At 41.2% G+C, this 26970-nt stretch overlaps 1 protein-coding gene across 4 annotated transcripts in view; it reads left to right on the top strand.

Annotated features, from left to right (window-relative positions):
• VTI1A (vesicle transport through interaction with t-SNAREs 1A) overlaps nt 1–26970 on the top strand; it is a 347830-nt gene that overhangs the window by 205217 nt on the left and 115643 nt on the right. For 3 of the 4 annotated variants that reach the window (XM_040992103.1, XM_040992102.1, XM_040992101.1), the window contains 2 exons: nt 3662–3732; nt 4382–4443. In XM_040992103.1, the coding sequence (XP_040848037.1) occupies nt 3662–3732; nt 4382–4443 (133 nt within the window). Of the gene's footprint in view, nt 1–3661; nt 3733–4381; nt 4455–26970 lie in introns of all 4 variants that reach the window. The other variant, XM_040992104.1, reaches the window with a different exon arrangement.

Raw genomic sequence — 26970 nt, 5'->3', positions numbered from 1 at the left:
GAATGCACATGTATTTTTATTCTTGCCAGAACTTGCTAGCAACTAGGTTTAGGGGCACCTCGAACTGTGTTGGATGAAATCCATGACCTGCTAAGTCAATATTGTTTTCCTGGACTGACCAGTGAAATGTTGTGAGCCAGAATTGGGTTCTTTCTCGGTGTAGAATATGTGTCTTTATCCTATTCCACCATCTCATTCTGCCCTCATCTATTTTATGTATTATAATACCATCAATTGTGGTAAAATAAAATGTAAGTAGAAATTTCACAAAATAATTACCATGTTGATATTTACAAATATTAGAGATTTTATGTTAACTTAAAAAAAATCAATGAAATGGTGGTCACAGTGTGACAAAATTGGCTCATGTTATAGCAACATGAATTCTTCTAAAATTGAAACAAAACATCAAAATTGTGCCTGTGAAATGTGGAATAATAATGAAATCACTGAAACTTTACAAAAAGTTAACGGGGACAAAATCCCAAAAAGACCATTGGTTTACAACTGGAGAACTCATTTTTAGAAAGTAAAAGACAAGAATTGGGCCAGGCAGGAAGGCTCAGTGGCTAAATCCTCACCTTGAAACTAGTGGGATCCCATGAGAGTTCCGATTTGTGTCCTGGCTGCTCGACTTCTCATCCAACTCCCTATTTGTGGCCTGGGAAAGCTGTAGAGGATGGCCCAAAGCCTTGGGACCCTGCGCGCCCATATGGGAGACCCAAAGGAAGCTCCTGGCTTCAGATAAGCTCAGCCTCGGCCATTGTGGCCACTTGGGGAATGAATCAGCAGACAGATCAGTCTCTCCTCTCTGTAAATCTTCCTTTCCAATATAAATAAATAAAATTTTAAAATACAAGGATGAAGATTAGACTATCCATTCACATCAATTCACAAGGAAAAACAGTTTATCGTGTTTGTGCCCTAATTAGAGAAAACTGACATTCTTCAGTGGAAACAATAGAAAAACACTTTTAGATATCCTAGTTCAAGTTGGACAAATCTGAGTAAAAAAACTAAAGTGGAGCAAACTTCCTGACTGATGAATGTCAAAATCATTGTGCCCGGATCAGCTGCAGATAAGAGCAGAGGTTTTGGCGGAAGTTTCAGTACATTGCAGCATGGCTGTACTTGTAGGATCTTGACCATCAAACACAATCAAAGCAGTGGCTACCAGGAAGTAGAAGTTGTATGTCCAAAGGAAAGCGGGCCAACAAGAGCCAAGGTTGTGGCAGAAGGTTTTTGACATGCTCGAGGCATGTTGCTTGTTGGCTGTTTTGAGAGCGAAAGAATGATAACATATGTCTATTATGACAGTGTTTTAAGGAGGTGAACTAAAAGCCGCACCGAAACATTTTTCTCTGCCATAACATTGTTCCTCTCGTTTTGTGAGATTTGCAGTAGGAAACCACTAAGTATCCACCTCACACTCCTAAGAAGCCTGCTGCTGGCTTGCTTTTTCTGATCTTTAAAAAAAAAATTGTTTCCAGGACACCTATTTTTCTCCACTTGTTAATCTGCCGCAGGTTACATCGACACAGTTAAACTCCCAGGATCCTCAGCTTCTTCGAAATGGACTAAATGATGTTATTGCTTAACAATAGTGTCTTGAAGTTGATGGAACTTACATCAAAAAGTAAAGTTTATAACTTCTAATTTTTCTAAAATGTATTTATTTATTCCATGGCAGTAACAGAGAGGGAGAGAGAGAGAGCGAGCTTCCATTCTCTGATTCATTCCCCAGATTCTCATAAGAGTTGGTTCTGGGCCATGCCAGAACAGGAGCAAGAAAATTCCATCCCAGTCTCCCCTGTGGGTGCCAAGAGCCCAGGTCCTTAGGCTGTTGCCTGCTGCCTCCCAGCATGCCGAGGTAGGAGCTGGAGCTGAAGTGCAGGCAGCGTGGCTGGGTCTCAGATACATTGATGCCGTGTTTTAACTGTTGCACCAAATGCCTACCTCCTTTGGATAGTTTCTCTCAAACACAAAGAGAAAGCACACATGCTTAATTTTTCTTTTTACTTTAGTCTAATTTGAAAAGCAGAGTGTAGTAAAGGGTGTAGCTCAATTACTTTGTTAAAAGCTTCGTGACAATATCATTATTATTCTCAGTTTAGAGCTGTAGAAACGGAGGTAGAGAAGGCTGCGTAACTAGCATGAGTCAGCACTGGGTTTTAGACTCAAGTAGTATGTATTCACAAAGTTGGCCATTAGACCTACACACTGCTCTGAAGATTTTAAGACCTCTTTTCTTTTTCTAAAACATTTAGCTTTGTTAAGTTTGTTGTGTTTTTGTTCTAAAATACATAACACAGAGAAGTGCAAAAACGACTTCAGTGAGCACAAGTGGTTTACCCATTTTTGGCATCTGGTTTTAGAGTGCTAGTTTGAGTCCTGACTCCCCTGCTTTTCAATCCACTTTCGTGGGAGGCAGCAGATGATAATCAAGGGCACATTGCTTGAGCCCCTGCCACTCACATGGGAAACCCACATGGAATTCTGGGTTCCGGCCTTCATCCTAACTCAGCCGTGGCTGTTGCAGACTCTTGGGCAATGAATCGCAAATGGAGCGTTTGTCTCTTTGTCTCCTTCTGCTGTTCTACCTTTCACATAGATTAAAACAGCTAGACATTTAAAACAAAGGCTTAAATCACATGGTGACAAAATAATAGAACACTGAACCCAGACTCTTCTTCATCTTTGCTCATAATTTGCTGGAGTGTCCTGGGGCAAATTGCTTTGCCTCTAAATTATTATCACTGGGATAGTTATGTTGGAAACATCAAATTATAGACTGCTTGCAGTCATGTCTAAGATAAGTAAGTAAATTTATCAAAAATTGGGCCCGGCGCAGTGGTGCAGTGGTTAAGGTCCTCGCCTTGCATGCCCAGGACCCCATATTGGGCGCCGGTTCTAATCCCAGCGGCCCCACTTCCCATCCAGCTCCCTGCTTGTGGCCCGGGAGGGCAGTTGAGGACGGCCCAAGGCTTTGGGACCCTTCGCCCATGTGGGAGACCCAGAAGAGGCTCCTGGCTTCAGATCGGCATAGCATCGGCCGTTGCGCTCACTTGGGGAGTGAATCATTGGACGGAGGATCTTCCTCTCTGTCTCTCCTCTCTGTATATCCGCCTTTCCAATAAAAATAAAAATAATAAATCTTAAAAAAAATTGTTTACAAAGGGCCTGTTGCCATAGCCCAGTGGCTGAAATCCTTGCCTTGCACACTCTGGAATCTCATATGGGTACTGATTCTAATCCCGGCAGCTCTGCTTCCCATCCAGCTCCCTGCTTGTGGCCTGGGAAAGTAGTCAGTGATGGCCCAAGGCCTTGGAACCCTGTACCCATGTGGGAAACCTGGAAGAGGCTCCTGGCTCCTGGCTTTGGATCGGTGCAACTGCAACTATTGCAGTGCCTTGGGATGTGAATCAGCAGATGGACCATCTTCCCCTCTGTCTCTCCTCCTTTCTGTATATCTGACTTTGCAATAAAAATAAAATCTTTTTTTTAATTGTTTACATGTTCCAGAAGTGTTAATAGGAATGTATGTCTGATGTACCATGTTTGGCGTTATTTCTGTACCCCCATTGTCATTTGGTGCTGTAGAAAATTATTTTCATAGTCACCCTAAATTCTTTTTCCTTATTCAAATTTTCCTTTTTCCTAGAACAAATTGGTCAGGAGATGCTGGAAAACCTCAGTCATGACAGAGAAAAAATACAGCGAGCACGTGAAAGAGTGAGTACCAGTGATACAGTATTTTCAGACATGCAGGACGATGAAAACTCATACACTGAAGAATCTCTGTAACACGCAGAGAGTTACATGGATGTAAGGGTCAAAGAGAGTTGTAAATTCCATGGAGAGGAAAGGTTGTGTGACAGTTAAAGAAAGCTGGCTGTTTGTACTCCCATCCAAACATAGCCTCCTGCCCCCAGGATGAAGACTGGCCATTTATTTGGCTATATAGCTGAGGAAAGAGTCACTGAGAAAGATTTTTTTTTTTTTAGTATTTCAGCATATGAATGCTGAGTGTCTCATCCTCCCTCATTTCATTTTGTTTCCATTGATGTACTTCCATAAACTAGCTATTTATAACCCAGAAGTATGTCTAACTTTGTCAGCTTGGGAAACGTTTGATTTTATACCCAGTTGAAAATCCAGCTCAAAGTTCCTGGGATCACCTCTCCATGTCATTTTTTGAACCAGAATTTTCAGAGTTTATATAGATATCACGATTGGATTTGTTCCCCTGCACTTAAGTATTTCTTATTGTTTATATCTTCTATTCATGAAATGTGGTTTTTGCTTGCCTCGTACTACAGAAGCAATCTAAATTCATAATGTTTTGTTTGGTTTTGTTTTAACTCTGCTTTTTTCCTCCTAGCTTCGGGAAACAGATGCCAACTTAGGGAAAAGCTCCAGGATCCTGACAGGGATGTTGCGAAGGTAAGAGCAAGGTAGGGACCTGCCTTCCTCTCTTTCTTTAACTATGTTTTTCATCAGATTGTAATGAAACGTTTTATGGGCTTGATAGCACCTGCTCTTATCACCATGCACCTTGAGCCTTTGAGCTAAGAGGGCTACTAACTTGCTTGAACAGGGACACATGCAGAGAATCTCTGAAAAGCTCGGATTAGAGAGAAGGCCTGAGCTAAAGTGGTCACCCCAAGCTATGGAAAAAATTAGGGTTAGACATGAAATAGTTTTTCATCACCTTGGGATGGCCCCATGGCAGGATTTTGCTTTTTGTTTTCATAACCTCCTTTGATGGAGTGAGTGCAGACCTACCATTATCAGAAGCACACTTGGCATTAGCCTTGCTCTTTCTGTTGCCTTTGTTCTCATTTCTTTATGGGCACTGTTTGGGGAAACATTTACATTCAATGTATTTACTTAATCATGGCTTCTAAAGCATAAAGGTTATCTGAATAATCTAAGTTCGTATGTGCTAGCAAATGTGTTTACATTATAGATAACCTTTGCTTGATGGACAATACTCAGGATACTATGATAAAAAATTGAGTATATGCATAAGATTCTACATCATTATATTCTGCACAAAATTATTGTACATTCAGAATCTACCAAATAAGATTATCATCTAGCACTACAACAACAGTTTGGATCTATGAATGGGAAGGTCAATGAGGAATGTTTAGACTGACTATAGTCAGTCTAATTTGCAGTTTTAAAGAAGGAAATCTTCTGTATATAGAGACAGCTATTTAAAATCAAAGTCTTCTCTAATCATGTATAATAATTTGCAAAAAAAAAAATGTGCTCACTATTTTAGAGATTTACTGCATAAAAACTGATCAGATGCATTATTGCAACTGATGTACATCCTCTCCCAGCCGGATTGGTATGGAGCCTTAAGCTCCCAGGACCCTTCCAACCAAGGTGACCTCAGTCTCCATCACCCCCACAATTCCAGGACGCAGGTTCCTAACTCAGGACCTTTCACCACCAGCTTATTTGATTAACCGTAAGATATAACCGACCTAAGAAAAACTCAGAACCCATAGACAAAGAAAGTGGCAATTGAAAATATTGCTTCACTGCAAAAAGACAATAAAAAAATAAACAGAAGTGGGGTGGGGGTGGGCTATCACTTCCCTAGGAGGGCTCTTGCAGCCGAGCTGTAACAAATACCCTGCCTATCTCTCCATTTTGTCAAACCTCATTAAAGAACCCCCTGCTTTATGCCAACCGAGCTGTCCAGAAATCATTCATCATTTTTAGTGTAAAAAAAAATCATCTGGTTATTTAAATAATATCATATTAATGTTAAAGTTCAGCTGTCATCTAATGGTATGGCTTAATCAGATGTAGCATTTAGGAAAAATAGTTCATTCCAGCTCTACATGGCTTTCAGGTTGGCAGACTCAAATAAGGATTTATGGGCTTCTAAACCAATGGATTTCTGTCTATGTTTCTGCTTGATGTACCTCACCCTTCAGTGCAGGACACTGCAGACAGTTATTCCAACAAATAAAGCATCTCCTCATATTGTGTTTGAATAAATTTGCAAGTCATTTAGAGAGCGTGAAGCACAAACAACTTATGAAACCTTTGACTGGGGCTTTCTGTAGGAAAATCATTTGAACACTGTCCTTTCAGAAACCCACAGAAGAAGGCTGCTCGGTGAGATCTGTTTGGGGTTCTCTTTGTAGTGCCCTCACGTTCTCTGGCCCATCTCCTTTTGGGATATTTCTTGAGTATGAACCCCGGGATGGTTGTGTCTTAGCCAAGGCAACCCTCAAGTCTACATGGGAGTGTGTCTGCCAGCCAGTTGTAGCTGGGATTTTGGTATCAGCAATAATTTGCAGATACTTTTCATCAGTTCTATAACCTAACTCGGTCAGTGGAAGCCAAATGTAGGTGGTAACTTTGTTTTTGTTCCTGTTTATTATATACATGTTTTGCATGTTATTTTGAATGTAATTTAAAAGGCAGGAGCATTTTACCAGCCTCTTAACTTTGTTATTTTGGGTTATTTCCTGGAATGGCAGTGTAGAGGAAAGGAACTAGGGTTGAAGCCCTGAAGTCTTAACTTTCACTACTATGATTTTACATCTTCTGTAACGCCCTTCCAGTTCACACGGAAGTTCATCATTTGCCTCCAATGATCTGGAGCCATTGTTTCAGACAAAAGAAGGCGTGTCTTCATACTCATGTTCTTACCAAAGCTGTGTGGCTGTGTCTTGTGTGAGCAGGTTCCTCGGGTTTAGGAAACATTGTGATATTGTACCGTCTGCTCATCTCTCCCCTTCACAAATATATGAAAGAAATGGATGTCCTCTGTGAGTAGGTTTATCTGCATAACATAAGGTTACTTGTTTTTCTTGATGGGTTCTGTGTGATGGTAAATACTTAGTCTATAGTATATCAAAGAGTTGCTTCTTCTAAAAGAAAGATTATAGGTTGTTTTTAGTCTGCTAAACTTAAATCAGTTTTAAATTTTTGAGACAAATAAACACTGTGTGGCCAAACATAGTGTGGCCTGCTTTGTGACATGTTCTGAAGACAGATGTGAGATCACTCAGCCGCAAGTACCAGTGTAGTACTGTTAGTCCACTTGTCATCTCCTAGACGTCAAAGCATGTGGGGAAGCAAAAAGGAGTAAACAAGAAATACAAATATTAACTTTATAAAATCAAATATACTAAATAATAATCTGCTACTCAAGAATTTTATCCTTTACAAGGTTAAAATGAGGTAGAAATCTTCCCCTTCCTTCTTTTCTTCCTCTTCTTCCCTTTTTCCCTCCTTCCACTCCTCCTCCCACCACTCTTTCCCCCTTTCGTTTTCTTTCTTCTGCTTATTCATTAAATATTTAGTGTCTGTGTACCAGGGCTGGGGATCCTGAAATGAAACCAATTTCATCCTTGTCTTCAGAGTGCTTCACTGTAAGAGAGAATGTGCAGATAAGACCCAACTGTGACAATTCACAGAAGCATCTCATTCTCGGGGACGCTATTAAAGATTCCGCAGCGCTGACTAATCCTTGCCAATCCCTAAAAAAAGAAACGAGGAAAACATATAGCCATTAGAAAACGTGTTTTAAATCACCAAAAAACCAATATGTTGGAGAAAAATTAGGGAAACAAGTTTTGAAGGAACTAAAGTAATCAGAAAACATTGAAAAAAAATCATTCTTTAAATGAGCTACACTATAAAACCAAAAGAATGAAAACAAGAGAAAAATCAGTGCATTCAAAATTGTGATAGAAAAAGGTGCCATCAGAACACAGTCAAGCTGATCTTTCCTGGAACTGTTGTCTTGTCTGTCTTGACATAAGATGGAGAGCTGCTTTGGGACCGGGACGTGCTACTTGTTTCCTGACTCCACAGGTTCATAAAGGAGACTACAGCTAAGCATGAAAATGGTCCTGAAACAAATGACCATTCATATGCTAACTGGCACCAAGAAATGGATTTTTCATTAAATTCACATTTGGTTATTGTAATTGGTTGTCTTCACGTGCGCCAAGTGTCACTGGGAAGCTTAAATGTCTCTTTCCTCATACTTGAGTGTTTGTTTCTGTGGGTTTTTGTTCTTGTTTTTTGCTTAGCAGTGTGCCTGGGATGTCTTATCTTAGCATAAATGAAATCAAAGATTCTCAACACCTTTAAGAAAAGGCAATCATGCTTCTATTTCCCTTTACCTTTGACGAGTTGAGAATTGATCAGTGGTAGTATATGTGCTTCTCCAGCTAGCTGCAGGATTCCTGCGGAGTGTAACAGACTTCGGTTTGAGAGCGCCTTTGAGATCAGCTTGGAGGACAGGATGCAGCTTCACATTGGGGCATCTGTTTTGCACATACAGGCAAATGGCTTACAAAAAGGAATGCCACATGCAATATTTTTGAAAACACCTTTTCTGCACTAGGATTTCTTTTTTTTTCTTTTTTTTTTGTATTATATTTTTCACAATCTTTACATAGTTAATTAGGGTAAAAAGGTTCAAGGGCTATAGGGAAATTTGTAAGACCATTATTTCCATATTGTTTCCTTCATATATCTGAGGTAAAAGGGGATATTGAGGGAAAGCCCTACCCAGTTTCCCACCCACCCCAAGTCCCGGATGTGGGGCATGCTCTGAGATACTTGCTCAGGTGGTTTTGGTAGTTCACCAGTTATGAATCGCTGCCAGTCTCACCACTCCGAGCACGATGAGGTCATTTAAGAATCCACTGATTGACATAGTCCATCATAGAGTCTCCATTTGCCTATTATTTTGCTGCCAACATATAGCTGAGGTGGTTGATTGACCTGTTCTGTCTTCTGTCTTTTCTTGGTTAGGGTTCTGAGTCCGGCATTTCGATTGGGGAGATCCCCAAAGAAACTTTGAGGTATTCCCAGACCAGATTCTTGTGTGTTCTAGCAAGCACAGGTCCTGGCACAGTCCATCACCCTGATCAGCTGGTTGTTGCAATTGCTGGGTTGGTTCTGTTTTCAGCCCCGCCTTCCACTGGAACCAATGGGTGTTGCAGTCCAGCCTGGTTCTGCCCAGCACATACTCGGCCCTCACATAAACAAGTGGGAGCTGCAGCCTAGTCAGGGCGACCCACAATAACCCCCACCAGGCCCGCCCCCTACCCTGGTTTGCCACTGTGTGTAGCAGACTAGTCCAGTCTGTCCCACATCTCATTTGGCTCTCATACATGTCAATGGGTATTGAAGCTTAGTTCCATCTAACCAGCTCAACTATCCAGCCTTCACTGATGTTGAGTGCCTCTCTGTCTAGCCACCCAAGCCCCCATCCTAGTTTTCGAGCCCTCCCGTGGGAGTGGTGACCCAAGAGGGAAGAGCCTACTATTTCCCTCCCAGGTCTCCCGGTTTATGCACTCTTCAGGTGATTCTGTGGTTTGACTTGATAGAATTAGCCCCCAGTGCTAGCTTCTGCCAGCTGATGCTGCGGCTAAGCCCAAACAGCCTTCACCCACTCTAATTTATGCTTGCACCAGTAGGATAATCAGCCCAGCCTGGCTTTTCCCTGATCTAGGCCACATGAGGCTCACAGGTGTTGTAGCCCTGCTTAGTCTGGTCTGTCCCCATCCCAGCCCACGCTCTCCAGTGGGAGTAGCTGTCCGGCAAGGGGAACCCCCCGAAGTCCCCCTGCCGGCTCTGCCCTCTCCCTTCCTGATTCTCACACGTGCTGGTTGGGTGCTGCAGTCACATCCGGTACAGGCAACCTCACCTTGGCATTCCTTATTGTGCACTGGTTTTTGTCGTGACCAAACCTGTGCACTAGGATTTCAACAGCCAATAACGTCCTCTTTTCCCCATGCTACGTGTGCTTTCCCAACTATTTACACACCAGCAATCATGTTTTCTTCAAAATGTGAATTTTGTTTTATCCTTTAGGCAGGAATGTGGCAGTTTCTTTCCCCATGGAGATGCTGAGATGTCTTTCGTAACTAATCTGTAATGTAAACAAAGCAGAAGATAGTAAATGCCATGGACCTGGCTAGCGCTAGCCACACAATACTGCTTTACAGCTGTGGTGCAGTTGGAGCCAAACTCATCTGGGAATAACTGCTACCTATCACTGTTGTGACATTTTATATTTTAATGCAGTCTCATTACTTTGTAACAGTTGGAAAGTTTAAATGCACTGTCAGAATGATTCCTAAGAGTTAACAGACCTGGAATGCCAACGCATGATCGGTATGCAATAGAACAGCAAACTTTCAAGTAAGCAGATTTTAAATATGCCATGACTAGGTGTTCCTTAAAAGTTCATTCTTTTTTTATTTTCATTTTGCCCAGACAATATTTTTCTTGCATAGTAATTGTTCTTACTATAATACTAGAAGTTTTCCAGAACTTATGAGAAAAATGCCCTTCAAATGGACTCTCAATTTTTGTGTACTGAGATGGCTCTCTCGTTGTAGCACATCACATTTGCTTTTTTACCTGTCTCTCTCTTGTCTGTTCTCTGTCTTTATTTTTCTCATCCCTTCTTCTCAGCCTGTTTACTTACTGGTGATAAGCATGGGACCCTTACCTGAAATACATGCAGCAAACTCTTGACCTTTAAGTCATTTTTCAGTTTTAAACCAAGTACATTTTCTCTCAGATTGCGATAGTTGAATTTTCTGAAGATTCATTAACCAAGCACATTTTATGCCTGAGCTAGAATATTGCTACAAAAAGAGATTTTAAAAAAAAATTGTTCCTGCAGTTGCATTGTTACACAGAGGGCATAGCTGCCATCTGCAATACCAGCAGCGCATGTTGGCACTGGTTCATGTCCTGGCTGCTCCACTTCCAGTCCAGCTCCTTGCTAATTGCCAGGAAAGCAGTAGAAGATTGCTCATACCACTGCTACCTAACATGGGAAACCAGGATGAAGCTTTTGGTACTTGTCTTCTGTCTGGCTCAGCCCTGGCAACTGTGGTCAGTTGCAGAATGAGCCAGTGAGTGGAAGATTTTTCCCTCCCTCTCTGTTTGTTACTCTGCATTTCAAATAAACATGTAAATTATTTTTAGAAAATAAAAGAGGGTCTGTGCCATTGCATAGCAGGTTAAACTGCTGTACTTGACGCAAGCATCTCATATGGGTGCTGATTCAAGTCCATCCCGACTATTCCACTTCCCATCTAGCTCCCTGCTAATGTGTCTGGGAAGGCAGCAATAATATGACCCAAGTGGTTAGGTACCTGTACCCGCATGGGAGAACCTGGAGAAGCTCATGATTCCTGGCTTCAAACAACCCATCTCCAGCCATTGTAGCCATTGAGCAGGTGCAAGATTTTTCTCTCTTTCTCTCTCTGAGAATCTTCCTTTCAAGTAAAAATAAGTTTTAAAAAATTCTAATAATAAAACCATCGTATCTTACACACATACACACAGAAAATTCCAAAGAACATCTTGACTCTTTTTAAATGAGTGTTACTTTGTCGTTAAGTTGTTACCTTTATCATGAGACTGCTTTTTTCTTTTAGATTTATTTATTTGAAAGTCAGAATGAGAGAGAAAGAAAGAAATGAGCATCTTCCATCCACCCATTTACTTCCCAGATGGCCACGTGTGCTAGGGCTGGGAGAGGCTGAAGCCAGGAGCCAGGAGCTTCATCTGAGTCACTCAGCTGCGTGGCAGGGACCTAAGTACTTGGAACATTTTCTGCTGCCTTTCCCAGGGAACTGGATAAAAATGGAGCAACCAGGATAGGAACCAGTGCTCACATGGAATGCCCACACCACAGGTGGTAGCTTTATCCCTGCACCACAATACTGGTTCCCATATGGCCCCTTTGAGACCAGTAAGGGTGATTTTTTTTAATTATTTGTTTTACTTGAAAGCCAGAGCTACAGCAAGAGGGAGAGATGGAGAGAGCAGCATTCCATCCATTGGTCCACTCCCCAAATGGGCCTAATGGCCAGAGCTGGGTTGGTTCAAAGCTGGAGCATGTGGGACACAAATTGGCACCTGTATGGAATGCCAGTGTCAAGTGGAGGATTAACGTGCTGTACCACATGTCAGCCCCATGGATGATGTTTTTTAATAAAACTCTTGTAGCTTTATTTTTTTAATATTTGTATTTGCTTACTTATTTGAAAGGCAAAGGATAGAAACTATGGGAGATCTTCCATCCACTAGCTTACCTCCCAAATGCCTGCAACAGCCAGTACTAGATCAATCTGAAGCTAGACTGTTAGACTTATCTCTGATTCTTGCATGTGAGTGGCAAGAACCCAAATCCACAAGCTATAACCTGCTGCCTCCCAGGTTTGCACATTAACAGGAAATGGGCTCAGAAATGGAGCAAGGACTCAAACCCATGCATTCTGATAATGGGTGTGAATGTCTTAACTGCTGAGCCAAATAACTGCACCCTTGTGAATGTAAACATAGAATTTCAGTCTTGTGTCAGACACTTAAATGTCACATCTTAAGTTATCAGTCCAGCTACTCTGTCCCTGTATGCTCTGGTTGAGCCTTAAATGTGTACATGGGACTGGAAAGCAAAAACTTCACCCATGTCAACTGGTATTAACCCTCAACATTCCTATGAAGTAAGCATTGTTATCACCACTTTACAGATGAAGATAACTGTGCTTAATGGAGTTCGTTAAATTCTCTGGTGTCACATACATAGAAAGGGGCAGAATTAAGACATGAACTTATTCTGCTCTTTTGAACACTCTGCACAAGCTTGCCGAATGCCAGTTTACAGATGAGAACCAGTGTTCGCTAACTAATGGCAAAGTGAGAAAAGGAACAAAATGCAGTTTTCAAAATGGTGATTTTTGCTGTTATGTGTTGGGTTACTAATTCTATTTCTGTCAAATAATCGCATCACAAGCAATTTTCCTAAGTCAGTCCATTGTTCACAACAAGTCAAAAAGTAGGTCCTTGGAAATATTAAATATTGACAATCATGCCAATATTCCCACCTTCCTTGCCTCATCCCATTTTACTAGCATGGGAAATCTACAGTTCATTCCATCTGCTGTCCCTCAGTAGCCAAACTACTGTGACTTACGTGCTGCCTTCCTAGGGGGTGGACACAGTCCTAGGCTCCAGATGCACATTATCATCTGTCTCCTTCATAGTGTCTTTACAGGTGAGGTATTATGACTTGCATTTTAGGAAACCTACAGGAACCGGCACTGTAGCATAGTAGGAAAAACCATGTGAGTCCTAGCTGCTCCACTTAAAATCCATTTCCCTGCTAACAGACCTGGGAAAGCAGTGGAGGATGGCTTACGTCCTTGGGCTCCTGCACCCTTCTGTTACCTTCGTTCAGTGACAGTTCTGAAAGGGCCACTCTGAGCACAGCAGTCTTCCATGCCCCGGCTTCTTCCTGGTCATTTAGGCTGTCGGGGAGGCACAACCTCCTAGTTGGTCTCTGTGCCTTTTCTTCCCCTCTTCCATCCTTCTAAATATTACTGGCCCATTCATCTCCTAAGTGCAAAGCTAATTCCATCTCTTCCTTGCTCAGAAGTCCAATGTTGTGGTTCCTATCTCCTTCTACCACAAATATGGCCCCTTCTTCATCTCACCTCCAGGCTCTTCTGATGGACTCCCAGACTGGTTTGCTGCGTCTGAATCTGGTAGACTTTATGTCTCCACTGAAGCTAATTACTTCCCATTTCCAAACCTGGCCTGACATTTCCCTTAGTTAGGTCTCTTATTTCTTCTACCAAAAATGGACTTTCACCACCTGAGTTAGAATCCTCTGGATGTGAATGACAGAATTCCAGATCAAACTTGCTATAAACAAAAAAGGAAATATCTCACTGCTTATAACTTGGTAGTTGAAGGGTGGGAGGGACTTCAGACCTGGTGGAGGAGTCTGGGTTCAAAACTTGTCATCAGGCCTGGGTCTTGTTTTTCCATCACTTGCCTCAGAGCTCTTTGGTGGGGCTCGCATCCTTTGTCAAGGTTTTCCTTGTGGAGAAAAGCTTCCACTTGCCTCTCAGGAACACTTATTGAACAATGCTATTTTTTTTTCCAATAGTTCCAATAAAAGTCATAAGATGCAGTCTTACCGTTTCTAACTGGCTCTTGTTAAATAAAAATCCTAGTAATTTCCCATCCACTGCTCTAAACTTGGGGATTTTATCTGGCAAGTAGACATAGAGGTTGAGAACAGAGTGAACTTTTAGCAGAAAGGGGACTAATAACTGGCTTGATAAAAACAATACATGTTGCCTTTAGAATATTCCAGATGATCTTTTATCTGTACTGTGGTTTGCAGGTGAAACCACTGTCTCTGTTGAGCCTTCCTCGGTCTCCCAGCCAGAAATACCTGCGCGAGACCTCTTCACGGTGGCACACCTGTCACCCAAAGCACTTCATCACACACACGCATTATGTGTATTGTCATTATCAGCAGCCTTGTCTTCATTTCCTTCCAGACCTTTTTTTATCTCATTCATCATCTCCAGGAAGATTTCTCACTGCTCCCCGCAGCATTATACAATGAGCTGAAATAAACAGGGGAAGAAACTCAAGCAAAAGGAATTGAAGCAAAAACAGGGTATCATTTTTATACTCCCAAGAACAGACTTTCAACGAGTCCTGGTACAGATTCTTGGCTTAAAATGTCCTGCCTGAAAACACAATTTGCTGATCTACCATGTGTCATAAAGTAAAAATCATCCAAGTTGAGGCCAGACATAGCGTTCTAGCTTACAGAGATGGGCCCCGGAGCCACTGCTGACACATGGGTATGGGAGGGTGGTGATGGTACTTACAGAGCATTCCTGACCAAGAAACTGGGGAGTTTCTGGAGGACTGCTGCTCTTTGGGACAAGTTGCTGTTCTGTTGACTGCAGCCCCCTCATGGTCACAAGCCTCAATGGCATTTGGCCCAGACTCATGATGCTCTCTCTGCCAGAGGCCTTCCTGAGGCTGTATCTGCGAAAATGCTAATAGTCCCAAAGTTGCTGTTTTGGTTCGTATGGGATGAGTAGCTGCAAGCCTGCAGCTTTTTATCTATTGCACCTTGGCTATATGTAAACATTTCCGTTAAAAAAAAATATATGTGATTTCAAAGTAAGAATATTTTCACCCATTATTTAATCACAGTAGAAAAGCATCTTATATTTTTCTCGATTGTGAGCCACAATTTGACCTAAATCTTCAATTACCTTTCTTTTATGGTTTTCCTTTTTTCCCCTCAGGATGTATGCCATCATTTAATGCAATGTGGAGTATTAATGGTGTACTTTGCCTTCACCATCAATACCGTCTTTGAATGTAGCCTTGAGCTGTTAACTCAAAGCAAGGAACCCTAAGCTTTCCTTATAAACAAGTAATGGAGCCCTCAGCTCCCCTCCCCTCCTTGTAAATGGCTATTTATTAACATATACCATCACCAACCAACATTTTACAATTCCAGGCCCCCACACCACTGTCTGCTCCATTGTAAGTTGAGGGAGGCTTTTCGCATCTGTTTCATTAAATGCCAGAGGCAGCAAACAATTGCTGAACTTTATAAATCGAGGGCTAGGGCCTTTCTCTTCACAAATCTCCCCCTTCTGCTGCTGCTGCTGCCACCACCATCGCTACTACCACCACCATATTTTTTGTTTGAACACTCACATTGTAAATTAGCGTATTCACAAATCAGTTTTAAAAGGCTTGCTGTGTTAAAAGATGGGACAAAGCGGGCTCAGTAACAGCTCACACACAGTGCAGGTGGTCGAGCTAGCTTCTACTCAGATCAAAAGTCAAGCAACTGTGAATCTGCTTTTGAAAGTGTAGTTAGGGAGACAAGGCCAGGCTTATCTGCACCAACAAGACCCAGTTAGAGACACACATCACAGACCCAGGAGGACAAAAGGGGGTTTCATGGTCTCCCAGACTAGGAAAGCCCCCTAATGCTGACCACTCAGAGGGCATCTCGGGAAACGTGCCTTGTTTCTGTTTGGGTGTGGTTTTTTTCCCTGTAAAATTAGTGTTTTATTATGCAGCAATTGATAATTATTACTTATGCTTTGGTGTTATTCCTAAAGTAGCTAAGATTTTTTTTAAAGCCACCTTGGGGCAGGAAATGGCCCCTTTCATAGTTACGTTGTATTTTTCAGCAACATTTAAGGACAGACTCCTATTTATACCACACAAGCAGTTCTGTCTGTTGTAAACAAAGCGAGCGGCTGGGAATTGTACTTTCCCAGAAATGTTGTGCTGGAAAGCCATAATAACAAACAACCGTGTAGATCCTGAGCCTTTCTCGTGTAGGTATTAAGAAAGAAGCCCTGGCTTTTACAGGGGGAAAAGATACTGTTAGTACTCAATATCCCAAAGAATGATTGAAATGTTTCTTAAATTGAGAAGTCTAATCGCCTAGCTCACGTTAATTGTAATCATTTTCACTTTTAATTTTGTTTTGTTTCTGTTAAAGTACAAGTTTATGTAATAGGAAATCTCATCATTTTTTTTTAAAACCCCAATAGCCTCCATAAATGGCTACTTTGGCAAACCTACATGAAGAACTTAGGAAGAAAAGTATGACTGTGAAGGGGGGAAATGCCAAAATCATTAATTATACCATAGTTTAAAAAGAAAAAAAAAGGCTTGAAGAAGCTGGGAATTAATGAAGAAGCAGCTGCACCCTGATTCCTTGTGCAGTTAGAATTTACCAGGGAACTCGCTCTGCTGCCAATCTTCTGGTACACTGATGGTTTCATGATGACGAGGCAAAACCTGTCGACTTTTAATTTTCAAGTCCATTAAGAAAGACAGGTCTCCTGGTGCTTGCAGAAAATTACAGCTGTCCCAAACCTGGGACAGTGATTGGTGTACCCAGGTAGTTTCCATAAGGTCTGTTACTCTGCTTTTCTGAAAATATTGGAGGTGTGTGTACATGCAATTTATGCATGGATTCCAACATTCGTATACCAAGATAAACTTCTCTTTTAATGCCATTTTCCATGAACTTCTTGAAGACTCTTAGTATACCTCTCTCTAGGAATTTTCTGACACTTCTATTAAATGTTCAAGAGTCTACAGCCCTCCTGTTGAAACTGTTGAATGTATCCTAACAGTAGGATGCTGGACTCTCTGACATTACCCATGCCTACGATATCAGAAAACACTTCAATAGCAGGATGATGGACTTAGGACTGTTCATGAAGGACCACCCATCATCATGCTAGAGGGGAAAGCAGGAGGGGGAGCAGAGGGGAAATCGCAGAGCCTATGGAACTGTCATAAAATAACCCAAATGCTATGGAATTGTACCATAAAATTCAAAATAAAAATTAATTAATACACAGAAAAAAACTAATTAAAACAGAAATACAGAAAGAACAAAAATGTCTACAACCAACTCCCCAAAATGTTGAAGGTAGGAGACACAATCAAACCCTGGCAGTTTTACAGGTAGTCAAGACCTACGGAAGCAGAGTCTTATCAAAGTAATTTCCACCAAGATAGGGCAGAACCAGTACCCTAGTTTTAGACACAGAAGTTACTATCTTAGAATCATCAGCATTCGCATCTTTTTCAGCAGAAAATGATTAAAGTGTAATGTGCCAAGAGTGAACATGTTAGACAATGGAGATTCAGCAAAATCAAAACTTAATCTCTCAGTTGGAGCCATGTTTTATACATGTCAGGAGACAACAACGTGGTGCCAGAATTGTCACACAGCACGTTAAGCCACTGCTTGTGATGCCGGTGTCCCATATCAGAATGCCAGGCCAGTTTGTATCACTCCACTTCCAGTGCAACTCCCTGCTAATGTGCCTGGGAAGCAGGGAGAGACTACCCAAATATTTGTCTGGACCCCTGCCTCCACGTGTGGGAGAGCAGGATGGAATTGCGGCTCCTGGCTTCAGCTTAGCCCAGGATGCTGAGGCTGTTTGGGGTGTGAACCAGCAAATGGAAGATTCTCATATTCATTCTCTCTCTGTCTCTCAAATAAAATTAAATGAATCTTTTAAACAAGAGAGAAATAAGTGCTACAGGAGATAACAGGAAGAAGAAAAGCCTGGGGAATGGGTGGGCAGAATGACTTCACAGAGGACACAGCACGTGGCAGCAAGGCCGAGAGTTAGTGCCTTGTGCTAACCCACCTGGCAGGCATCCCACTTGCCTTGCATGCAGCTTCCAGGAAATGGCTCCCAGCAGCAGAGTCTGATCATCTGGGGGTGATATTAGAAAGAGGTTTGATAAACAACTGATAACTTCATCTCTTCATGAAGTTTATATGATGCCAAAACTTCAATTTTACGTTTACCTTGAACAAATTGGGAATTTCTAAAATTGTGATGGAGTTTGACGTTTTCTTCAATAAGAAAAGCTTGAAGTCACCTAATTAATTGTAATTATAAACAAATATGAAAAGCCTAATTTTACAAAAATGTTGAGAATTTTCTCACACTTGACTAAAATTATAAACTTACAAAATGTTATGCTGTTTGAAATAATGCTACATATTGACTATGCGTTTTGCAAATAGCATTCATGAGTATAAAAGATGTGGGCATTATTTTATTGCATTATTGTGGCAGATTATTTGTTTGCTGAACATGTCACTTAAAATACTGACCTTTTTTTCCCCCTCTATTCCAATTGAATCTTTCCCATCAAATGGGTTTATAGAAATTTGGTTAGTTGAAAACTTGCCTGACCAATAAAGAAAAGCATTTATTTTTTCTTCTGTATATATGATCTGAAACCATAGCCTTTTAGGTCTTTTAATCTGTTTGTTCAAGGCCAAGCTATTTATGTGGATAATTTTTAAAGCTTCTGTATAAAGGAAAAAAAGAACATTTTATTTATTCACTGGGGTTTTTATGTACCCTGAAATTGCATAGATAAAGTATTTTCAAGCTCATGGATCTAGAGAAGATAAAAAAGTCTCTTATTTTTGTAAGGCTTTATGTAAGCTTTTTCAAATGTACTGTTTTCTCATGGCTAGGAATTTTTAAATAAAACATTATTTCACTGATATAACTGAAGTTTGATGTGGGCATCTCTTATCCCTTCTCTGAATTGCATATTAAATTATGTGTTTAAGGATTTTTTTTTAACTGTAATTTATTTCCTGGATTTTAACAATTTTCTTGTTGGAGAAATTAATTTATCAGGCCTCATTTTAATATTACCACTTATTTAATATGACTGTAATACTAAGTGTTAACTCACAAATCAGATTTCATTTAAAAAAATGAAAGTTCTAAACTTGAATTAAGATGAAAACTGAAATACGGTCTCTCCTAGAGAACTTTTATTAAGCCTGGTAAACAGAAAAGAGGCATTTTTGAACTCTGGGGCAACTGGATGCTGACCAGATTCTGGGCGAACATTAGCTGCTGTTAGCTCTGCCGTGTCAGGGCCAAGAAACAGCTTTCCCTGGCTGGAGCACTCCCAAGCTATCGTGGCCGTCAGACAGGTGGGGAATGAATATTGTAGAAGGGTGGGCCATTTGAAGAGCAGTCTCCTGATCCCCAGGACTCTATTTGGACAGGCATCAATTGGAGCAAACAGGTGTTCCTGGGAGGAACTGTCCTCATATGGCTGGGGGGGTGTGCCATTCTTTCACACACATAAAAAGTTCTCCTTCCCTGTGCCTGCAGGAAAATTAGAATTAGCTGCAGCTTTTCCTTTTGAAATGGAAAAAGAGAAATAAAAATATGGCACCAGGTTTTGGCTCTGGCCAGACTTCCACGGAGCATGCAATGTAGGATGAATGATGAGAAGTTGTGAAGCGAAACATCCCGGTAGCATTCAACCTTGGAGAGGCTGTAAACATTAGAGGGGTGCACGGAATCTTTTTACTAACTATTACATCTGGGTTTTATTCCTTCTGTTATTCATTTGTTCACTCATCAGATATATCTGTGCTAGCTCAACTAAATGCTAGGGATAGGATGCAGAACGTAAAAGGCCCCGCCCTCAAGGGGCTTAGCCCATATTTTAATAATAAGAATTGGATAAAACATGAAAGTAAACTTCAGTTGTCTTTGGGAAACTGGGCAGGAAGTATTTGCTGGCACCACGAAGACAGAACTAAAGTGCTTTCTTTGGGACTATTCTTAATACATCACATTCATAACATGAACAGTAAATATAAAATGTTAGCGGTGCAAGAATTTTTGAAGGAAAAATAACTTCTAATTTTTCTACCCTATAGCAAGATATTCTCTGAATGTGAGTGTTCCATTCAAGTTTTCAGTCACAAGTTGTCATTGCTGTCTTGTCTTTCGTACTTGATACTGTATCTAAGTTTTTACATAGTCCTTGGAATTATGTTTTTTCAAATGAAAACATATTCTAAAATATTTTTTAAAACCCTATTTTGTAGAAAAAAAATGACAATCAAGAAGCAGTGAGTAAATGATGCTTACTCACAATGACATTAGAAAATGTTAAAATTGTGGCATATTTCACTTAACTTACTCTCTATATTTTTCTGTATTTTCCTTACAGCAAACACAATTTTGTGCTGTTTAAGATCACATTGAAAGCTTTGCCTCATGCTAGTAAGAAGTCTTTGCAATCATTATTTTTAGTGGTTGTGTAACATTCGGAGTTTTTCCATTCGTAGATTGTATTATTTACTTAGTGTGGCTTTCTTGATGAGAATAAACGTACATCTATTTTATGATTTCCTCATTATTGATTGCTTTCTAGACTAGGATCTGCTGGATTTTATCTTCAAGTAATTTTTCCAAGATTTATCATTTGGACATATTGTGATCCATCTGTATGATTTGCCACCAACTGCATATGCACATATGTGTGTTTATAGGTGTGTATGTTGGGCCAGTATTAGCAATTTTAGATCCTATCCTTAAAAGTTCACTTACTTTCTCTTTTATCTGCTGGCATTTCAGAGAAGTGAGTTTTGTTTACTTATGTTTGGTTTTATAAACCATTGGAATTAACTAATAAGCCATGATGTTTTCCGATATGATGTCTTTCGTTCATTTCACATGAATCACAAGAACTTGAAAGCTGCAAATTCAGTTCTTCTTTCTACTTCCACAAGAGGTTTCTTTAATCATGTCGTAAAGAGGATTATTGCTTCTGTTTTAAATTTTCTGGTTTCAGGAACATCTATGGTTCTCACATTAGGCCTCTATTTTGTATGTTTCATATTATGACATGCCCTTTAAAAATATACATTTATTTATTTATTTGTTTTAAAAACAGAGTGATTTGAGAGGGAGAGAGGATAAAAAGAGAGAGAGATCTTCCATCCATCTGTTCACTCCCCAAATGCCCTTAATAGCTGGGTCAGAGCCTGGCTGCAGCCAGGAAACACTTGGGGCCCAGCGTGGTAGCCTAGTGGCTAAAACCCTCACCTTAAACATGCCAGGATCCCATGTGGGTGCCGGTTCTAATCCCAGCAGTTCCACTTCCCATCCAGCTCCCTGCTTATGGCCTGGGAAAGCAGTTGAGGACGGCCCAAAGCCTTGGGACCCTGCACTTATGTGGGAGACCTGGAGGAAATTCCTGGCTCCTGGTTCCTGGATTGGTGCAACACCAGCCATCACAGTCACTTGGGGAGTGAACCATCAGACGGAAGATCTGCCTCTCTGTCTCTCCTCTCTGTGTATCTGACTTTCCAATAAAAATAAATAAATCTTTTTAAAAAATTTTTCAAAAACTAAAAAAATAGCTGGGTCAGAGCCTGGCTGAAGCCAGGAAACATTAACTCTGTCCAGGATTCACTGCTGAGCAGCAGGCGCCCACATCCTTGAGCCAGCCTCAGCTGCCTCCCAGGTGCAACAGCAGGAAGTGCCGTCGTAAGTGAGGCAGCCAGGACTTAGACCAGGCATTTAAGTAGGAGATAAAGGCATCTCACACCGTGGCTTAACATGTTACATTTCAATGTCAAATCCTGTTGTACGCTGTAATTGATTTTTTTTTCTCTTCATTGTAGGTTTATCTCCAACATAACTGATTCTAATTTTTGCTGCATTGTTTCTGTTCTTCACTGCTACTTATGTGACTATTTGTCCTGTGGCCTTCATCTTTTTCCTCCAAACCATTTTTTTATCTAACCCATTGCTTCATCTGTTACACTTTAGCCTTCTTAATCTCACAGATTCTTATGTATTTTTCTGACCTCATTTCCTAAAAAAAGCTCTGGCTTCGCATTGTTTTATATTGAAAATGTCAAACATTTTTCAAAAACATGTTTAATATTATAATATATATAGTTTTATTGCCAAGCATAACCTCCATCAAGGAAAAAGGGAAACTTTTTATGATAATAGCACACATTTAGTCCATCCCTACAGAAATGAAGATCCTGCTCATGTAATCATGGCGTTGCCATCATTTTTACATTATTATTGACTTAAGAGAAACAGGTATCCTCTGAAGATTTTTTTTAGGATTTATATATTTATTTAAAAGGCAAAATTGCAGAGAGAATGAGGGAGAAACAGAGAGTAATCTTCCATTGGTTGATTTAATCCCCAGATGGCCACAAGGACCAGAACTGCTCCCGTCTGAAGTCAGGAGCCAGGAGTTTGTTCTGGGTCTCTCCTCTGGGAGCAAGAGCTCAGGCTCTCAGGCCATCCTGTGCTGGTTCCCCAGGTGCATCAGCAGGAAGCTGGATTAGCAAAATTGGAGTAACCAGGAATTGAACTGCTGCCTGTACAGGATGCTGGCATCACAGACTTTACCCGCTGTGTCACAGCACTGACTCCTAAAGATATATTTAACGTTAGAAAGCAAAAATAAATCATAATTAACCAAAACAGAGCTGTAAAATGTCTGTCTAGTGATTTCCCATCAAAATTCTTGTAAAATTGCCCTTATTTTTGATGAAGGAAATAACCAGCAGCACTGTCGTGTGGAAGACGACTTTCTGGTGATACTTTATTGGGCATTGTTCTGCTCAAACTTTAGCTAACTTCCCCCAAAGCACCTGGTAAGTATATGTTATCATTCTTTGGCCCTTCAAAACTCAGGGTCAGCACAATGGCATAGTGGATAAAGCTGCCACCTGCATATCTGCATCCCATATGAATGCAAATTTGCATCCTAGGTGTTTCAACTTCTGATCCAGCTCCCTGCTAATGTCCTGGAAAAAGCAAAGGATGGCCCAAATGCTTGGTCCTCCACTCCCCTTGTAGGACACACCTGTATGCATCTCCTGGCTCCTGCCGTTGGCCTGGTCCAGCCCTGGTCATTTGGGAAGTGAACCGATAGATGGAAGAGCTCTCTGTGCCTTTCTCTGCTTGTCTCCCTCCTTCATTCCCTCCCTCCTTATCTATCAATTCTGACTTTCAAGTAAGTAAATGTGAAAAAGAAAGAAGTCAGAAAGCAAAATGTCTTGAGCAAAATATTTTCTGAGGTTTTTTTTTTAATGTATAGTTTTCAAATTGAATTATTCCTCTGAATCTGAGCGGTTTTTCCTTTCTGTCATCTGGCAGTAGCCTCTTCTGTCAGCCTTATGCTCTGTTTGGTTACTTTTCAAAACCTCTTGTTGCGTCTGTGAATGGATATGCTCAGCTGTCTTATTTCCCTTTGTCCCTGGGCTGCCTTTGTTGAAGTGGATCTTCTATCCTGTTCATTGACTCTAAAATGAAGAAAGGCCAAGGAACAGGTGTTTGGCACAGGATTTAAGATGCCACTGGTGGTGCCTGCTCCTCTAGCCAAGTGCCTGGTTCAGGTCCCAGCTCTGCTTCTAAACCAGCTTCCTGCTAATACGCTGAGAGATAACCATGTAATCAAGTTCCTGCCACACATGAGAGACCCAAAATGAGTTCTTGGCTCCTGGTTCCAGCCTGTCCCCAACCTAGCTGTTGTAGCCATTTGGAGAGCAAAACAAAAGATAAACAATCTTTCTGCCTTTCAAACAAAAGTTTTTTTGAAGTATCCAAACCTATGTGCAGAACTATCATTTTTGTGATTTTACCTCCTACCATCACACTCAAACCCACTTTACCTTCCCAGAATTCCATGCTTTGTGCCATATCTTTGCTATAGCCACCCCACTCTAGTGTCTTACTATATACAGAAAGGCAAGCTGTCTGGAGAGGAATTAATACAGCTGTTCAAATACTTCCAGAGTTGTAGCTTCCACTCATGGAAGAGGAAGTGTCTTGATTTCTGGTTATTGCAAGCCTTGTATCTTGCACCAAGTAGAAGTTTTGGAGGTAGACTGGTGCTTACCTTTTCCAAGCCCTGTTCATTTGTACTACTAGACATCCTTGCAGGCAGTCTATAAACATTTTTAATACAAGTTTTGGCGGTATAAATTTCATCATCTTCTGTTTTTCTTGTCTGAATCTAATGGGTGCTTTGATGGATACAGGATCAGACATTGGGGACCAGGCATCATTTTTAACTGGCAACTGGGCGATCTTTCAAGTTGCTGTAGCTAAGAGGGCCATACAAACCATTTCTATAGCTCAACCCTTGGGCCTTTATCCTGGGTGGTCTTGTTTTAACTGTTGCTATTTAATTATTGATGATTTACTGACATAAGGCCTGAAAGCCTTAGAGAAAATGAAATCCCATGTGCCAGCTTCTTTAGATGAATCTTCTTTGAGGTTTAAGTGTCCCTCTAAGTAATACAGTGAGGCAGGATTTAGGAGATCTTTCCAAGTGCTGCCTGGCAAAGTGAGTCACAGTGTCTATATCCACTGGTGGATCTCCTGATGTTTCTTAAAGACAATATAGGCCTGCCTGTGTTTTCTAGCATGGCAGCCTCACATAAGCTCCTCTCCAGTGTGCCAAGCCTGCTTTCCCATTCCCTACCAGTCGTTTCCGTTCTCTGTTGTTCATAGAACAACTCTAACCTGCAACAATCAAAATGAGTTATCTACAGGAACTAATTTCCTCTAGCCATGCTCTTTTCCTAGGAACCATAGATTGAGAACATGGTTATTCATTCCCAGAGATATGGAAGCACTCTGCTAGGTACTCAGTGTTAGAAAGCATACCTAATCAAAGTGATAACAAACCAGGAACAATACTAAGTCAAGGTGGACAATGATCAAAAACAAACAAACAAAATCCTAATCTCTAGGCACCAGGCCTAGGGGGGAGACTTTGCCACTGTGCTCAGGACAGGGTGGGTTTCACGGGTCAAGCAGCATTTTTAGTGGCTGTTGGGGAGGGGAAGGATTTACCCAGGTAGGTGCTGAAGGAACGGCGTAAAGGAAGGCAGATAGATGGATATTGTAAGGCAGATGTAAAGAGCAGTTCAGCAGATTTTTGTGCATGACTCTAGGATTTTAGCTTTTTCACTTTCAGATGCCCCCAGTTGAAGAGTATAAATGTGGATTCCCCTCATAACTCAAGCTTGTGGTTGTGTATAATTGCTGCCTGTTTTCCATCTTCAACACCCTCTAGCAAGATAACGGCTTACCTAAATGACAGTGACTGAAAAATCTGGGCTCCACTTGTCCTCCCCACCATTATTCCTTGTTGAGCATCTCCATGCTTGTTCATAGTTTTACACAGAAGCCACTGCTGATACTTTTCTTTCAGAATTTCTATTTGCTCTTCACTGATTTGACAGTGTTTGCTAAGAACTCTAAAAGGCGTTACGAACCACAAATACAGAGAGAATAGATCTCCACTAAAATGTGGAATGATTTTTAGGGACTCATGCTATCCTGACTCTACACCCCAAATGCCTGTTCTCTTGGTCTTGAGCCTTTACTGTCCTTGCAGCTGCAGCGTGGGCACTGCTGTAAGCTGTTCTCAGCTCCTACCGAGTGTGAGCTCATCAGGCTCCTTGTTGGCACTTGGGTAATTTGGAAGTAGAAGGGAGCCCAGAGGATTTTAACAGTGCACACATCAGACAGCCTGGAGGGGCTGGAATCCAGCCAAACCTCACCACATCAACAAACTGGCATGCTGTAACTTTTTTTGTTGGAGTGGCAATTTTGCTTTATTAGGACTTGAATCTTTTTAAACTCAGTTTTTGCTTGAAAAACATGATAACCATATGTGTAGCCAAGATAGCATGTTAAAAATTTTTTCAGAATAAAAGTTGTCTCTGGCTGCATGGTTCTTTCTGATGCACATCTGCCTTGTTCACCATGTTCCATTGCTTTCATTGTTTCCATTTGCACAGGGAGATGTAGCCAGCCTTGGAAAGAGGGACTCACTTCCTCAGGCTCCCTGTGGGCTGAAAAATCCAAGGGTGTCCCTGGCAGAGTTCAGACACTGACTGGGGAGCGAAACAGGAACACATCATCCTGGCTCTTGGCCCAGTCTATGTGTGTGTATTTTTCTTCCTTCTCCTGATTTTTACCTTATTAAACAAATATTAATGCCAAAGTAAAAGGAAACACTGTTAAAACAAAAAAAAAAAAATCCCAGCACTATAGCCAAACTTATCTACAGTCATCTTTTCCTCATTATAAGAAATTCATATTGACAGTTTCTTTTGTGTTGCGTTAATTCTAGTGGAAACCCACTTTTAAGAGCCACCTTTTTTCTGTTTAACTCAATGTTATAGCTTGTACTACTGCACTCGTTTTGATGTGATAATTAGTGGAGTTTTTAATCAAGTGATTAGGACGCTTACAGAGGCCCTGCAGTGTGTGACTGGTGCTTGGCAATGCTTCCGGAAACAGAAGAGCTGCCCTTGCCTAATACTCAGAACATCCTGAGTTTGGCAATTGGATACCAAGTTTGATTTGTCCTCTTCTCTGTTCTCCATGCAGACCATTTGCAAGGGTTAATGTTAAGGTGTTTGGTGATAATACTGATGTATGTGTGGTTACAAGAATCAGGGCAGTCACCCCATGATGGAGATACATGTGGGAAGTTGCAGAAATAGCCCCATTTCCCAAAGCATTCCTTACCTGGCTGAAAGGTAGCAGCTGCACTTGGGTTCTGGCTGCATGCATTGTATTTGCCAGGTGCCAATGCCTAGTAATATAAACGGCCTGGATGAGCATGCTTCATGGGCATGCCTTAACCTGGTAAAACTGGCCTTCACCTTGCACTGTGGAGCAGCCCATGAGGGCAGAAGGCTGAGAGGATGAGAAAGGTGGTTTTGGAGGGATGTGGGGTGCAGTGGTG

Source organism: Ochotona curzoniae, unplaced genomic scaffold, assembly GCF_017591425.1.
Source record: "Ochotona curzoniae isolate NIBS_2020 unplaced genomic scaffold, NIBS_Ocur_1.0 contig_66, whole genome shotgun sequence".
Classification (NCBI taxonomy): domain Eukaryota; kingdom Metazoa; phylum Chordata; class Mammalia; order Lagomorpha; family Ochotonidae; genus Ochotona; species Ochotona curzoniae.
Note: the sequence above shows the minus strand (reverse complement) of the source record. Positions and strands in the feature narration are given on the sequence as shown.